Source organism: Muntiacus reevesi, chromosome 16 (genome assembly GCF_963930625.1).
Source record: "Muntiacus reevesi chromosome 16, mMunRee1.1, whole genome shotgun sequence".
Lineage (NCBI taxonomy): Eukaryota > Metazoa > Chordata > Mammalia > Artiodactyla > Cervidae > Muntiacus > Muntiacus reevesi.
Window position 1 is genome coordinate 12219599 of NC_089264.1, and position 16183 is coordinate 12235781.

General features: G+C 40.0%; 1 protein-coding gene across 7 annotated transcripts in view; it reads right to left on the minus strand.

Moving 5' to 3' along the window:
• Nucleotides 1-16183, minus strand: part of ANK2 (ankyrin 2) — a 679395-nt gene that overhangs the window by 64972 nt on the left and 598240 nt on the right. For 6 of the 7 annotated variants that reach the window (XM_065907336.1, XM_065907339.1, XM_065907337.1 and 3 more), the window contains 3 exons: nt 8168-8312; nt 1502-1604; nt 700-803 (listed from right to left, as the gene is read on the minus strand). In XM_065907336.1, the coding sequence (XP_065763408.1) occupies nt 700-803; nt 1502-1604; nt 8168-8312 (352 nt within the window). The remainder of the gene's footprint in view (nt 1-699; nt 804-1501; nt 1605-8167; nt 8313-16183) is intronic. The other variant, XM_065907334.1, reaches the window with a different exon arrangement.

The window sequence follows — 16183 nt, forward strand, 5'->3', positions numbered from 1 at the left end:
CTTAAGGAATTTATATTCCAAACAATTGAATTCTTCTAACTTAAGAATATCTTTAAGAATACTTAAAATCATTAACTCAAAGTCCTACTTTTTAATGAGCTAATATAAATAGGCAGCATTTCTTAAGTAGTGGCATATATATTACCTGAATGACTTTAAAACGATAAAGTCATCTTGAGAACCTAACTGGTTGCACTCAAATCTCCCTTTTTAATATATTCCTACTTCAAGCATCATGTGAACTCCTCTGTATATCTATATGACTCAGACTCCTGTAAACATTATTTTAAATGCATTAATATGCAAGGAAAGGCATTTATTAAACTAGTCAGTTAATCTTAGTAAACAGAACTTTCAAAAGCAAATGATCTTGCCCCTCTTTTCAATATATCTTAAAGACAAAAATATGAACAATAAGGAGGCCACAGGTATACTCTGGTTAGTTAACAAGCTATTTGACGCAGTTCTATGCGTTATTTTAAAACAATGGTCAGTTCTTCTATGCTGAATTCAACTCTTTTTGCTGGTCTGTTTGTGTGGAGAGAGTCCATGGCAGATAAAGCGGATAAAGCATGACCTTTTTAAAAAAGGTCACTTCCCCTGTAAGCTAGCCATCAGCTAAAGCTACTGGACAAAGCTGTTATTTTCACTCATCTCTTTTTACCTCTTGATCTGGATACATAATATTGATTTACTCACCCTGAATGAATAGGGCTGGAAGAAAGAGCCACGTTGTCTAAGTTCTCAGTGCCCCAGCTTAGACGATAAGAATTCCTTTCTGCCTCCTTGGCTAGAGTTGTCACCTAAACACAAAGAACACTGGATTTAATAAGAAAGACTTTCTTTCAATTAAATTAAAATATAATGAACTTCAAAAATTGGCATCACAGGAGAGTGGTATTACATGGAAAAGCATTCTTTTAAAAATATGATATGAGACTAAGGCATTTAAAATATATCTTTATAATGTATTCCAATTTAAATTACATTATTGATGTAGGCTTACACTTGAGAAGTTGTCTCTGAAAAATGTAGGTTTCATCTACTTCCTTATATACAGTCAAAATTGAGAAAATCATATCTAAAATTAAGTTCATAACAAATTCTACATCTTTTCTCATAGAAAACAATTTTAAATACTGAAAGACACAGTTTAACCTGTACCTTTTATCTTATAATTTAAAATGCATCCAACCTTACATTTTCCTTTAATAAAGATTACACAAAGAAATTGAGTTTTATATATAATCTTCACAGAAGAATCCAGCATAGCTGAAGACACAAGTAGTATATTCTTTTAGAAAAACTCTGCTCGTTGAGAAATGCAGCAAACGTTCTTTATGCTTTTGAAAAACTTGTAAATCTCTTATCCTAGGCTTATAGACTGAATTAAGACAGTTTTTTTTTTTAGGTTAAAAATCTTCGTCCAGACATTTCCAACATCAGAGAATGTTAAAAAGGTCTCCAGAAAACAGAAAGGTAAAGGCGAAAAGTCGCGTACCTGGTGACTGGGGATCACAACCGTGTCGTCGATCATGGCGCTGTCCCTCAGGTACGAGGCATGGCTCAGGGTGTGAGACCTGTCGGAACTGAAGGATCGAAGGCTGGTAGGTTGGCAGGAGGTCATGGTGATTTACCAACAGCAGCAGTAGGGTTGGGAGGATGGAAGGATGAGCCGAGCAGGAGAGTGAAAAGAGCGTGCTATTAGCTAACAGTGCACCTTCCAGGGGGACATAAACCGCAGCCGTGGAAGAAGGGAACGCGGGGCTCTGTGTTGCCACACCTCTCCGTCCAGCAACTAAACCAACACATCTTTTGACTGGTTCCTACCACTCAATGGCCAGGGCACAAGGGAATCCAGAAGATAAAATTTGATACTCCTAATCTGATTCATTTTCTTCCCAGAAAAGTTTTAAAACCAGCAACTGTAGCTTACTGCCAGTATAAGAAATTCACACAGAAAGTAATTCCAGGATAGAGTGCCTAAATCTGTGTTAAATGTAAATCTCCCTGCAGCTAGGAAAAGTATGAGTAGAGCAGAAGACAGCCCTGGGAGAGAATGAAATGAAAGCACAGGTTTCGTTTTCACTCCTTTTCCTTTGTCTCCACACCGCTTTCTCCCCTCTCCAGCTGTGAATGACTGGATTCGGCGGTGCACACCCCTGGAAGCTACACGAGATGAATGGGGGCCAGAAGCGTGCTTCCTGTGGAAGCAGTGCTTCTCCTGTTTGTCTCTGGTGTTTCCAATAAAGGTATTTCAGAGGACAGCACTGTTCCCTGTGCATGTCCTGTGTGTGGTGAGTGAAGCACCAAAGAACGCTGGTTGCTGTGGCAATGAGATGCAAGAGCACAAAAAAACGTTTCTAAGACCAACCCACAACACACGTGCGCACACACACATCTGCCAGCACGGAAACGAACTGCCAGTGGACACTGAGCAAAACTGAGGTTTGGCTTCACAACGGGATTCAGGCCTTGATAAGCAGTGCTTTACATTGTTGGTAAATCTGAATTTCAGAGTTCTGAATTACATATTCATGTGCAATGGGTGAAATTCGATATGTGCATAGAGGCAATTTCCTTACTTCCCAGTCAATTTGTACAATCAAATGATAAATACATTGGTATCTTAAATAAACTATATTTTATACATGTTAGCCCAAGAATTAAAGATTTGTATTCAAAATAGTAGCCCAAGGCCCACAGGGGAAAATAAAGAGATAGGCAAACTTTCACTTTATTTATAGAAGCAAGATTTCATTTACTTTTAGCTAGTGGGTATTTGGCCAGTGAAGCGCTATAGAATTATGGACTAAACGTCAAGTTAGCAGATCTATTAGTAGAAACTATTTTCTTTTGCAAATATACCTAAGTTTGTAAGCCATATATTGTCATCTTTGAGAGGTGTCAAAATCTCCAATTATCTTTGAGGAAATCATCACTTGGTAGATAATTTATAGTAATTGGGGTCTTCTCCTATTTTGCTGTAAGATCTATGCCCCCAAAGTAAATGCTGAATATTAGAGCATAACTGACATGAATCAAAAGATAAAGTATCTGATCCTATGTTTTTACACATATATATAAGTCTGTGTGTTTATAATACAATTAAATCTAAACAGAATTTGTCAATACATGATCTTATGTTCTACAGGCTCTTGGGGAAGATAGAGGCTCCTGACATGACCATAGCAGGAGCCTGGATGCCAAGCAAACCATTCACAGGGGTTTAAGTCATGGCACCGGGAAGCAGCTTATATTATAGCTATTTTTACAGCTGTGCAGCTAGATTTTGATGGTGCACTTCATAAATAGGCTACTATGACTAACCTTAGCCTGACTTTGAAATTGAGGATAGGAAGGGGATTAAACTATTGGGGACAGGGGTCTTTAATCTCAGCAAAAGCTTGTCTCAACTGGCGGACTGAGTTTTTTTTTTTTTCTTGCTTTAAACTACAAAGATAGCTAAAGATTCACTTGTATGTGTTCTGTTCCAGGCAGTACTAGATCAACAGCTCTTAAATTCTATTCTCCTTTATTTTGTTTTGAATTGAACCAAGAAGGGAAAAATAGTAGAGAGGTCAACCTCTTGAAATGATATGTTGTCTATGGGCTCCTCCATCTTCCCCCATCAAGTTCTACTGGGTTTATTAATTACTATTGGATGTATTAATTACACAGTCTCTTTCAAATTCATAGATCCAGACAGCGAATTTATACATTTAAAAGTGCTAGATTTATATTAATGAAAAGCACAAAAGGATCAACAGGCCCTGGAGTGCAGGAATAAAAATGCCTGCTCGTAACAGGAAGTAGAGACTCCATCACTGTGTAGAATTTACCCTTAAAGGCAGCCCTGGAATAGTAGAAACACAGGTGTCAAAGAGAAAATGGATATTTAGCTTGGATGGGCACAAACTGAATGGATTAAAAAAAAAAAAGGATGCCTCAGTTAAGACCCAGTGGCGTGGCTGCCACCACTGTAAAGTGTAAACTTTGAAAGAGGGCAGCCAGGTCTCAATTGCTACTCTCAGGGAAGCCCCAAAACTCAGTGGAGGTGTGTCTGCTTTAGGAATGAGGTATTTAAGAGCTCCTTTGGGTGTGAATGTAAAGAGGTATTAACGAGGTTTTTAAGAGTTCCTTGGAACTTGAATTTAAAGCCACATCCTGCAATCAATGTGTCAGTAATAAAGGTGGATTACTGATATCCATCGACCTAATACCTGGGTCTACCTTTCAACTAGTTTTGAACCAAGAGGAGCAAAGGGATGTTGGTGCTATTTTTTGTCTTTCCTAGAGCCCAAACACAAAAGAAATACAGAGGAAGAAGACAGGAAAGAAAGAGACGAAATGATCACAAAAAAGGAGATTAGGGTAGGGAGAAAAAGATATTAGGATCTACAGACAGACAGTGAGGGAAGTTAGAGAGAGTAAAGAAAATGAGTAAGTTAAAACCGTATGTCTGAATATCTCTACCCTCTGATTTTATTTTAGCTCTCTCTGTTTACTGCCTTATAAAATGCTAATTGGTATTTAATCAATGTTTATAGTTCTAATTGCTCTTTTTATATGATATCATAGAATCAATGAAATCAATGAAGTTCGAATGTTCCAAGAGTAAGGAAATTCTTCTCTCCTTTAGAATAATGACTATAATTTAAGTCTCTGTATCGGAAAATGTCTACTCTGATTTAAAACACTGCTGCTGCTGCTAAGTCGCTTCAGTCGTGTCCGACTCTGTGCGACCCCATAGACGGCAGCCCACCAGGCTCCCCCGTTCCTGGGATTCTCCAGGCAAGAATACTGGAGTGGGTTGCCATTGCCTTCTCTAATGCATGAAAGTGAAAAGTGAAAGTGAGGTCACTTAGTCATGCCCAACTCTTCGCGACCCCATGGACTGCAACCTACCAGGCTCCTCAGTCCATGGGATTTTCAAGGCAAGAGTACTGGAGTGGGTTCTTCTAGAACACTGCAAGTAAATTCAAATAGTTTGCAACAGAATTGCCACTTTTTAAAGTTAGGTCAGAGGTGGTGCTGTTCAGTTAAACACACATCTATAGAAGTGTAAATTTTTACTCGCTGCTCAGCTAAGGGATGAGCCAAAAGATTTTTATGATCTTAAATTTATACTTATTCACCATGATACAGTTGCTTATGAACACATATTAGGTGGTATCAAAGTTTGCAATTTCACTGAAAAGTATAATAATTACTATCTTAGTAAGCTGCATGATTTATTAGAAATTCAATTAATGGTGCTTTCAAACCTATTATAACAAGTGAATATCCCCAAATTCAATGTGTTTGCTTTAATACATGGGGAAGCTTCTGTGGTTCACTGTTACTTAGTTCTGCACTGACTCTGAATAGCATTTTTTAATTTGTAAGCAATAATAAAATAAAATGGAAAGAAAATCCAACTAATCAGATCTTGGTTGTATTCCTATTCAATGTAATCAAAGCTTAGCTATTTTTATTCCTCTGCATCCATATACATTTTAGGCATCAGAATAATTTCTTCTATCATCTCCAACTATAAATAGACTAATCCCATTTCTTTTGGAGAAGGAAATGGCAACCCACTCCAGTGTTCTTGCCTGGAGAATCCCAGGGACAGAGGAGCCTGGTGGGCAGCAGTGCACGGGGTCGCAGAGTCGGACATGACTGAGCGACTTCACAACAAACACCTTTCTTTTGGGGAAGCCACGCTAATGTTTGATCAGCCACAAGGTGGTGCTGTGACAGTCAAAATAAAGTCGGCCTGGGGGCATGTCACAGACTTTCATTCTAGTAAAACAGTCCCCCTTCTAGCTCAAATATTAATAGACACTCAATTTAATACATAAAAAGCCTAATTTGAGAATAAATCCATAATTCTAGAATATAAGCAACGCTTGCCAGAACACATATGCACGCACGCACACACACACAATACACATATATTGAGCAGTAAGCAGGGAAATGTGGATGTATCCAGGAAGGTCATGTTTTCATGCTATGCAATTAATACCTACCTGGGCATGGTACTATTGAAAGCACACCAAATAAAGAAATGAGAAGGAAAAAATGATTACTGAAAAAGATAACATATTCAGTTGGCTAAGCAAAACTAAAAAAAAAAAAAAATGCAACATGAAAATGAAATGCTGACTATAACGCCAACTCAGAAAGGATGAATGCACCGCGTGTTTTACAAATGCAAGTGTGGCCCCGGGCAACTGATCATGTCTTCATTGCTTCATATTCCCTGTCTCTACAAGCTGAGAAGTATTCAGTTTGGGTAGAATCCCCAAACCACTGATACTTGTCTTACAGAAAGTATTGTTCTAAATCTTTCTCCTTACTAAGTATTTCAAAGTAGGCAAAAGGATCAAGTTAAGCACTCATTCTTAACAAGAGAAACCAAGCTGGAAAAAAAAGGATTTTTGGATAACAGTAATACGATTATTCACAGATTACTGTGAATTTTTGCAAGGCCATAAATATTTTATTGCAATTTAAAGTCTTTCAAGAATCTCAGGTTGTTAGGCTCAAATTAAGCAGTGTATCAAAATTCAGAATCTAGAGCACTGGCCCCTCACAAGCCCCCCATCCTCACTCTCCTATATCCTGATCCCAAGGACCCGCTCCATCTAAGTCACTGCAGCCAACGAGCCAATTGGGTCTTCTTCCTCTTCCTCGCCCACCTCATAAAATCTGTCACCACATCTGGCCAGTTTTGCCTCACTGATAGGTTCTCAACTTTTTCATTTCTAAAATTCTCTCCAGGATTGCCACCACCCAGGTTAAAAGGTCAAGTCTTGTCCTAGCTACTCCAGTGAACACTGCAGCAACAGTCTCTCAGATGGTTGCTACTGCCAGGGGTGGGTAGCCCTTTGACAAAGCCGCTGAAATTCACCCTCTATCTCGCTGTCAGAGAGCCATCCAAAATGCAGACGAGGCCTCCCCGCCGTCACACTGGCGCTCCAGCCGCATCACACTGTTTCTCTCACACACCACAAGCCTTTGCTCACCTCACTAAAGCTTCAAATGCCCTCCCCGCCTTTCCTCACCACTATTACTCATCGTTCCTTCTCGACCTGGGCTCATCCGCTCCGGGAAGCCTGAGCCTCAGGGATTCGGGGGCACTGTGGGTACCGCTGGCCTCACCCTTCTCTCATGCCATTAGATTAGGAACTCAGCAATTATATCTTAGTCATCCTTGTACCCCAGCACCTACCACAAAGCCAATCCAGAAAGGCACTCATGTGTACATTGAATTAAAAAAAAAAAAAGATAGGAAGGAGGCATTAGTACTCAAGGAAAAAGCCCAAGGTAGGCTTGTTTTTGCTAATTATCCCTTTAGCATTGACTACTCTTTAAGGTATTTATTTCTTACACTCCACATATGCTGGATATAGCCAAAAATAGAGCCAATATTAAAATTATAAACCTGAGATTATTGATTGGCAAAAGATATCACATTGAATGAATAATCACACACAACCTAAATTGGCAGCCATGAGGCACCATGGAATGTTCTTAATCAGTTTGTCTCAAAAAAGAATAAACACCTGATGTGCTAGTTAGTAATAACCCCCCAAAATTGATTTTATATTTCAGAACAAAATGTAAACCTCCCTGGATCTGGTGATAAAACCTGGTCTCCTTCAGATTTTGCTCAAATTGCTTTTGGTATCCAGGCTCTTGGGGAAGTCTATTCCAATTCCTTTTTAAACAGTCAGTTCCAGGCAACATTTCCTTCTCAATTTGTTATCTTTAAATCCTTCTTCACAATATAGTTTGGTTCACAGAAATGATTCCACCAACAAAAAACCCCAAGGGGATTTGGGAGTACCTGTAACTGCCACTGAGTAAAGATTGCCCGTAAGGCAAAACCATCCTTTTAATTTGCCTAGAGAAAAAGTTGTGGATGATTAAAAGCATCATACTTTAATGGTTCAGAGCTCTTTATGTATCATGACTCTGCTTCTTACAAAGTTAAACTTTCAATAAATTGCTTAAACTCTCTAGGCCTCGGTTTCCTTTAAAGCGGACACAAAGTTGCTAGAGATGCAGTAAGATCATATACTAACTGCTGAGAGTATAGGATACCCGTGAAGTGTCAACAATCGTGTCTACTTCTTTTTATCACTATCGTCACAAAGGGAGCGCTTTCTGTGAATACCTGTCGGAGCGGCCTCCCTCCAAGCTGTATCGCAGGTAATTCATGCCGTCCAGGAACTGGCTGCTGGGCAGGGAGTCGTCACCCAGCTCCTTCAGGTCCTCGGGCCTGAGGTACTCGCCCCCATCACCTGTCATTGTGTCATCACCTTGAAACAGTCGAGAGAGATGGGGACTTACTTGTTGAATGTAATATCAGCGACAAAGTATGATTGTAATTGTGAGAAAAATCAGCACAATAGCATTGACATCACTGAAATACTGCATACTGGAAAAAAAACAGAACACACGCAATTACAAAGTGCTGAAACTCTGGGAAACAGTATTTGACCCATTTTCCTATTACTTAACGAGAAGAAATAATTACCTGAGTTGGAAATCTTTTAATATCAGTCATCTTTCTTTACTCATTTCTTATCATAATAGCTGATTTATAGCTTTATATTTAACCTAATAATTAGTACAATATGCACAACTTAGCTTCTGAATGTGGTTTCAATAATTTTATACACAGTAGCCAGCACTAACAGTCTTCATGTAATCAACAATATGCTAAGAAATATCTACTGCTCTAAAACAAATAACAAGTGTACTAAATGGAGTTAATAAGGCTTATATACAGATATTAGCAAAATATGCACATTAGGAAAAGAACACTAGAACGAAGTGGGCAGATTGTGACATTTTAATAAACAACCAGGGATTTAATTTTAAAAACATTACAGAGCTTAGAAAGGATGTTTTGGGATGGCTTCCCAAAGGTGAAGTACCAGGGAAAAAGTGAGTTAAGTGATGAAGCAGTGGCATAAGGAGATGACTAAGTGTTGCAGTGTCATCTGGACGCACAGACGGTGTGAGTACATTCCCTGCCCGTGAACTGGAATAGAACACTTTCAAAAATACAGATCTCAGGAAATTCAACAAATGATACCTCATTCACACAAATGCTCTCCATCTCATTAATGTGCTAGAATGGGAGAATAATTTAGCTAAGAGAAACTATTTTTGAAGACCCTTTAAGGGCAGTAATCACACAAAGCCTGAAAACCTACCTAAGGGAAAACTTGAAGGAATGTACTTCATTCTTTTAAGTTAAATATTATTTTAATTTCTTCCATTAAAAATAACTATTTCAAATCAGCACTAATTTATTTATAAAGACACAGCATTAAAGAAACCTAAGAATCATGTCTTCAGCATTTCATTACTTCTGTGTAAATATGATCTTAAGAGCCCATAATCAAAAGATTATCAGCTTTCTAAATTACTTAAAGCCAAAGACAGTTTGAACAAAAGATCTTGCAGTAAACAGAGATGCAATTTATTCACCACTGGGGTTTTTTCTCAGAATCATTACACTTAATATTTGGCAGTTACAAGTCTCATCATTAAAATTACTTTTTATTTTTCCTCAGTGAAATAATTATATTTTTATTTAGTTTTAGCTGAGTGAGGCTACACAGAACAGTAATTAAAAGTTGAATCTTTAAAATCAGATAGACCTGGTTTAAAATTCTAATTCTGCCACTTACTGGCCAGTCAATCTTCCCATGAGAGTGATACTAATAATCTACCTCACATGCCAGGGATCTGAATTAAATAATACATAAGGATGTATTATAGAGTTCTAGAATATAGTATTACTAGATATTATTTTAATGCAAAATGGTCAAAGTATTGACACTTTGAAATATAAGCTAAACCATTTATGCAAAATAATTTTTGAAAATATATAAAGAAAAATATAATTGCACTGCTTAAATAGTTCATAAATCTGATAACTCTAATGAAAACATGAGTAAATTTTTAAAATTAATTTTGTTAAACTGGTTCCCCCTCAACTCTTGTATATAATCTATTCTTCAAAGTGTTCCCTCACAAAACCAGATGCAGCAACAGCAGCAACCCATAGACAAATAAAAATACAGATGCACATGATGTTAGTTAACTTTAAGAACCAAAAAGACCAAAGAAGAGAGAGATCTCTTGTAGTGCAGTGGGTTGAGCAGTATCCCCCCAAAATTTCATTTTGTCAACTTGGAGCCCCAGGAGGTGGTCTTATGTGGAGTCAGGGTCCTTCTAGATGTAAAAGAAGGATTTAGATGAGATCATACGGGATAATTTCAAAAAGAATGTTTTCACAAGAGACAGAGAAGGACAAAAGAGACTCAGAGGAGACTGCCGTGTGAATGCAGATGCTAAAGAGATGCGTCTGTAAGCCAAGGAACACTAACGGCTGCTGACTGGCACTGAGGCTGGAAGACGAGATCAAGGGCTCTTCCCTACAGCTTTCGGAGGAAAGCATGATCCCACCATGGACTTCCAGCCTCCAGACCTGTGAGAGAATAAATCTGTGGTGATCTGCTGCAGTAGACCTAGGAAATTCCAGGGAAGCTGCAAAAGGAATCGCTGAAGAAGGAATGGGAGCTGGTCAATTGCTTGGGGGCAATTGTGAAGGGCAGCTGCTGCTGCTGCTAAGGTGCTTCGGCCGTGTCCGACTCTGTGCGACCCCATAGACGGCAGCCCACCAGGCTCCCCCGTCCCTGGGATTCTCCAGGCAAGAGCACTGGAGTGGGGTGCCATTTCCTTCTCCAATGCATGAAAGTGAAAAGTGAAAGTGAAGTCGCTCAGTCATGACCAACTCTTCACGACCCCATGGACTGCAGCCTACCAGGCTCCTCTGTCCATGGGATTTTCCAGGCAAGAGTACTGGAGTGGGTTGTGTGATGGGCAGAGATAAGGGTATTTCAAGTGAGAGGCTGGTGTGTGAGGGGTCATGGAGGGCAGCAAAAACAGTACGAATATAAGAATAACATGCATTACTTACTGAGAGAATACTAAGGGGAATGACTTAGCATTAGTCAGAGTTCATGTTGGTGAGCAATGGGAAGAATCTACGAAGAAAGCCTGTCTCTGAACACAGCAATGAGATCAGGAAGCTTGGACATTTTATTACAGGACTTGTGGGACTTTCCACTATTTCTCCCTCTTGTATAACTGGTAAGTCTTTATTCAGGAGTATTTTTATGAGTCAAATAAGTTGGGATTCCCTCTTGGTTTATTTCTGGGGGACAAAAAGTTCTAAGATCAATTCTAAGACTTGGTTTATTAAAACACAATATTGTTTGGATATAAGCCTAAATTATTTCAGAAAAAAATGCAAGTTTTGTTAACCTTTGAGAAAACTAAGCCTTATTTACGAAAAAGTGGAGGGAATGACTGAATTCAGATGACATATAAAACAAGCTGTACTTCATGGATCCCTTGAGCAAAAGGCCTACAGAACTATTTAAAACCCAAAAGTCTGCTTGAATGTACTCTCTCATTCTTGCTCTATCCCCTACTCTACTACTCCAACCCTCCTCTAAGGTTCAGCAATCAAATAGTTGAGCTTTGCCTTCTAGCATTAAATTCCTAATTTCACCCAGACTGAGGCATCCTACCCATCCCCAGAGTCAACTGGCTGTTGTATTTCATCTTGCTTCTCATAATTTGCCAGATCTCACCAGTCTCTTAGCAACCAAGATGGTTACAGAGAACAAAGACAAGTCACAATGAGTTTCAATTTCTTCTTAAAATTACTCACAAGTGAAAGCATTAGCCACTCAGTCATGTCCAACTCTTTGCGACCCCATGGACTGTAGCCCACCAGGCTCCTCTGTCCATGGAATTATCCAGGCAAGAATACTGGAGTGGGTCGCCATTCCCTTCTCCAGGGGATCTTCCTGATCTAGGGATCAAACCCGGGTCTCCTTGCATTGCAGGCAAATTCCTTACCATCTGAACCACCAAGGAAGCCCCCAAATTACTCAAAATTCCTTAATAAAGTATGGCTTACACTTCAGGTTCTCTGTCTTATTCCTCCCCTTCACCTTCCCCTCTTGTCATCCCTGAGTGTACAGAAGGTTTACATGGTGAAGGAAAGAGAAGAGAAGGTCACCCAGCTGGACTCACTCCCAGTCTGGAGAAGCAAGGCCCAGTGTCAGCAGTTTTACCTTGTAGAAGATGCAGATGAACTTAGCCTTTCCCTTCTGTGCATGTAGTCATATTAAAAGACAGAAATAAAGCAACTGGAAGAGAACACTTTTAATCAAATATATAAAATTGAGTGACTGTGGTGATAAGTCAATGCACAACTGAAAAGCCCCTTATTTCACTGGGGTCATGAGAGAGTGGATGTCCTTTACATTCTCCCTCATTTCTGCATTTTGATCGTTTTATTACAATGGTATCTGCCTAAGACAGCTGCTACATTAAAAAAATCCCCTCCTAGGCTCTGTATTACCAAATGTGAAGTTCAAGGCTTTCGAGACCCCTATGGTGGCCTTGTGTCCATCCTGATGCCTACTGTGTTTCAGAGTCACTCAGTCGTGTCCAACTCGACTCTTTACAACCCCATGTTCTGTAGCCTGCCTGGCTCCTCTATCCATGGCATTCTCCAGGCAAGAATACTGGAGTGGAGATCCTACAGTATAGCACAGGGAACTCTGCTCAACATTATGTGGCAGTCTGGATGGGAGGGGAGTTTGGGAAAGAATGTACACGTAAATGTATGACTGCTTGGCTTCCCTGATAGCTCGGTTGGTAAAGGATCTGCCTGCAATGCAGAAGACCGAAGTTCGATTCCTGGGTCAGGAAGGGATAGGCTACCCACTCCAGTATTCCTGGGCTTTTCCTGTGGCTCAGCAGGTAAAGAATCCGCTGGCAATGCAGGAGACCTGGGTTCGATCCCTGGGTTGAGAAGATCCCCTGGAGGAGGGAAAGGCTGCTCACTCCAGTATTCCGGTCTGGAGAATTCCATGGACTGTTTAGTCCATGGGGTCGCAAAGAGTCGGACACAACTGAGCAACTTTGATTTTCACTTTCATGTATGGCCGAGTCTCTTTGCTGCCCACCTGAAACTATTACATCGCTAACTGACTGTACTCCAATATAAAATTAAAATTTTAAATAAAACAGTAAAAAAGAGAATACTTGAGTGGGTTATGATTCCCTTCTCCAGAGAATATTCCTGACCCAGGGATCAAACCCAGGGCTCCTGCATTGCTGACAGATTCTTTACCGTCTGCGCCACCAGGGAACACTTACATCTCAGAGAGAAGTGGCCAAAGATGCAGAATCCCAACTTGCTGGTGTCAGTGGCCAGATGCTAACCCAGTGTTGGAATTATCTGAAAAGGTATGTACTTAGGTAGTATTCTTGCCATAAAACTCCTCTCCCAGGACATGTGTGTATGAACCATGCTATTTGATAGTGTCTGCAGTGTGGGATGGAAAGAAGAAATATCTATAGAAATTAACAGAAAATGAAAAATAAGTCTGGGAAAAACATGATACAGCTAATGCTTTAAATGTTATTACGGTGTCCAAAAAAATAAGACAACCATCTTCTTGCCTTTCAACATGGTAAGAGGACTTCTACAGTCTAAGGCGAGCCTATCCCGGCCTTTAAACCCTCATCTTCTTTCATCTTCCTAAATTCCTTCTCTGCTAGATCCTTTATCTTCGAACTCTGCATCTCTAATAGCCCTTTCTTTCGTCAGAAACATCCATGTTTCCGCCCTCTTTGAAATACAGCAACCTCTTCCTCCAACTCTAAGGCCTTCTTTATTTCATACTCTGAGTCCTTTTCCTTTCACAAACAGAGGCTTTCTGTTTTTGCAAATTAATCAGTGGCCAAGAGGTAACTTCTTTGCAAAACTACCCTCCTTAATTTCTCTGATGTAAATCCTCCCTGGTCTTCCCCCTTACATCTTTGAGTCTTTCTTTCCAGTCTCCACTCTCCTTAAATGTTGATACTTCCCTTCCAAACTTTCTTCTTATTTGATACATCATCATGTGTTTTTAAAACTTCAAAGATCACCTATATTTTGCTTACACACTTTCTGTATCCATCCCAAACCTCTCTCACAAACTCAACACACACATTCAAATGTTTCCTGGACTTCCCCACCTGAACTTGCTATAAGCGTCTCAGATTCAGCATGGTGACCCCCGACTCATCTTCCCCACCTTCCTCTCTATCCATCTGCTTCTGTCTGCAAATTCCCTACATGAACAAGCAGTACAACTACTTACCTACCTGAGCCAAGGCGGGGAAAAGGGATACAGTTCTACTTTCAAATAAGATTCTGAATTTAAATACTTAACCCTTATTTGTTCAAGTACAGTTCTACAGGCTTGGAAAGAGTTTATGACAGAGTGGTTATACCCTAGCATTCTTTATCAACTTCCTTATTTGTTGTAAAACAAATCAACAAAAAGTAACCCCCCCTCTTTTTTTTTGCATCATAACAAACCTAAACTGAACTTCCTTTCTGTTTCTTATATTTGAACAACCCTTTCCCTGACTTTACGTTTTTACTTACTTAACAGAATTCTGACTTCCAGGTTTTAGGATTTAACTTTTTTTTTCATTGTATTCTCCAATCATTCCAAACAACTTCATGAAAACCCTTTCCTACTAATGTATGGCATTAATGTACTGCTTGCTGTCAAAGTTTCCTGTTTTGTTATCTGGAAACTAGAGTCCCCCGGGCCAGAGCCACTGCCAGTCTCTAGAGGGCACGGACCACAGGAGTGTGGTGACAGACACACACGTACAGCAGGAAGGGCCCAGGATTCTCCCTGCTGGCAACTCTGCACAATGCCAGGAAGAAGGACTCTCTGAAATGCTCCCGAGGTCTCTCCCTCCCAAGATTACTGAGCACTTCTGCAGATAAGTGTGTAAAGAACTGAAATCTGGGGGAGGTGCCATCCTAGGGTCAAGAGTCCACAGTGGAAGTGGGTCAAAAGGAAAAGACAGATGTGCCTCTGTATCTCATCCCAACACTCAGCCACTCTGGAGTTCTCTTGATTATTAGGACACACAATCCCAGAGAACTAGTGGAGAGGTTTGTACAAACCTCCCGCTCACAAATCCCTGAGTATAAGGGACACACGGGTCACATTTCCACAGGTAATTTAGTTACTCAGGTGTTCTAATCCCAGAGCCCCATCATATAATTTACGGCTGGGGAGCTGAGTCAGCAAAGACAGGAAGCCATTCACAATCCTTTGAAGATGTAAAGGATTACATTGACGGCTTGGTTTTAGTCTGCACAGTAGCCTAGACTGAATTCCCATGTCTCTTTTTCTTCCATTTCTCTGCCATCCGACTTATTTTACATCCCGACTGAGCTATGACAGCAGCTTTCCAAGTGGGTTTAGATTCCAATTCTCCCACTTAGTAGCTCTGTGCCACTGAACAAACTATTGAATATGTTTAAGCCTTGGTCTCCCCATCCTCAGCTGAGCCTTTTCACCTGAAAAAAAAAAATGAGGGGAAATCCACAGTTGATCTCATATGGATGCTTTGGAGATGAGATAATGGACCTAGCTTACACACAATAACATTTCTTTTACCGTCTGTTGATTGGATTCATGAATGGAAAATTCTGATTTTACTACAGCAAGTTAGCCTGCTAGGACATCTATACTTGGCTTGAATACTCTTCTGAGTATTGACACACAGACGATTATTAAAACAGTAGAGTTGTAAAGAAAACAGGGACTAGCTAATACTATCCAAACACATGCAGCTGTACTTTGCCCATATAAATGATGGTAGGTTCCAAGAAAACATTTTAAATTCACAAGAAATTAAAGGATTGGCAATGTCAACTAGTCAAACTCTTTTATACTAATTGTACTAAAATGTTACTTCACAATACTTAGCTATATTCTACACAAGAAAACTATTCAACTTGAATTTCTTAGTAGGGAAAAATGCTCCCTGGTGGCGCTAGTAGTGAAGAATCTGCCTGCAATGCAAGAGATGGAGGAGACTCAGGTTTGATTCCTGGGTCGGGAAAGTCCCCTGGAGAAGGGAATGGCAACCCACTCCGGCATTCTTGCCTGGATGAACAAAGGAGCCTGGTGGGATGCAGTCCATAGGGTCACAAAGAGTCAGACAACTGAAGCGACTTAGCGTGCAGGAAGCCACAGAAATCTTCCTCTCTCACCATGAAAGATACTCCTGA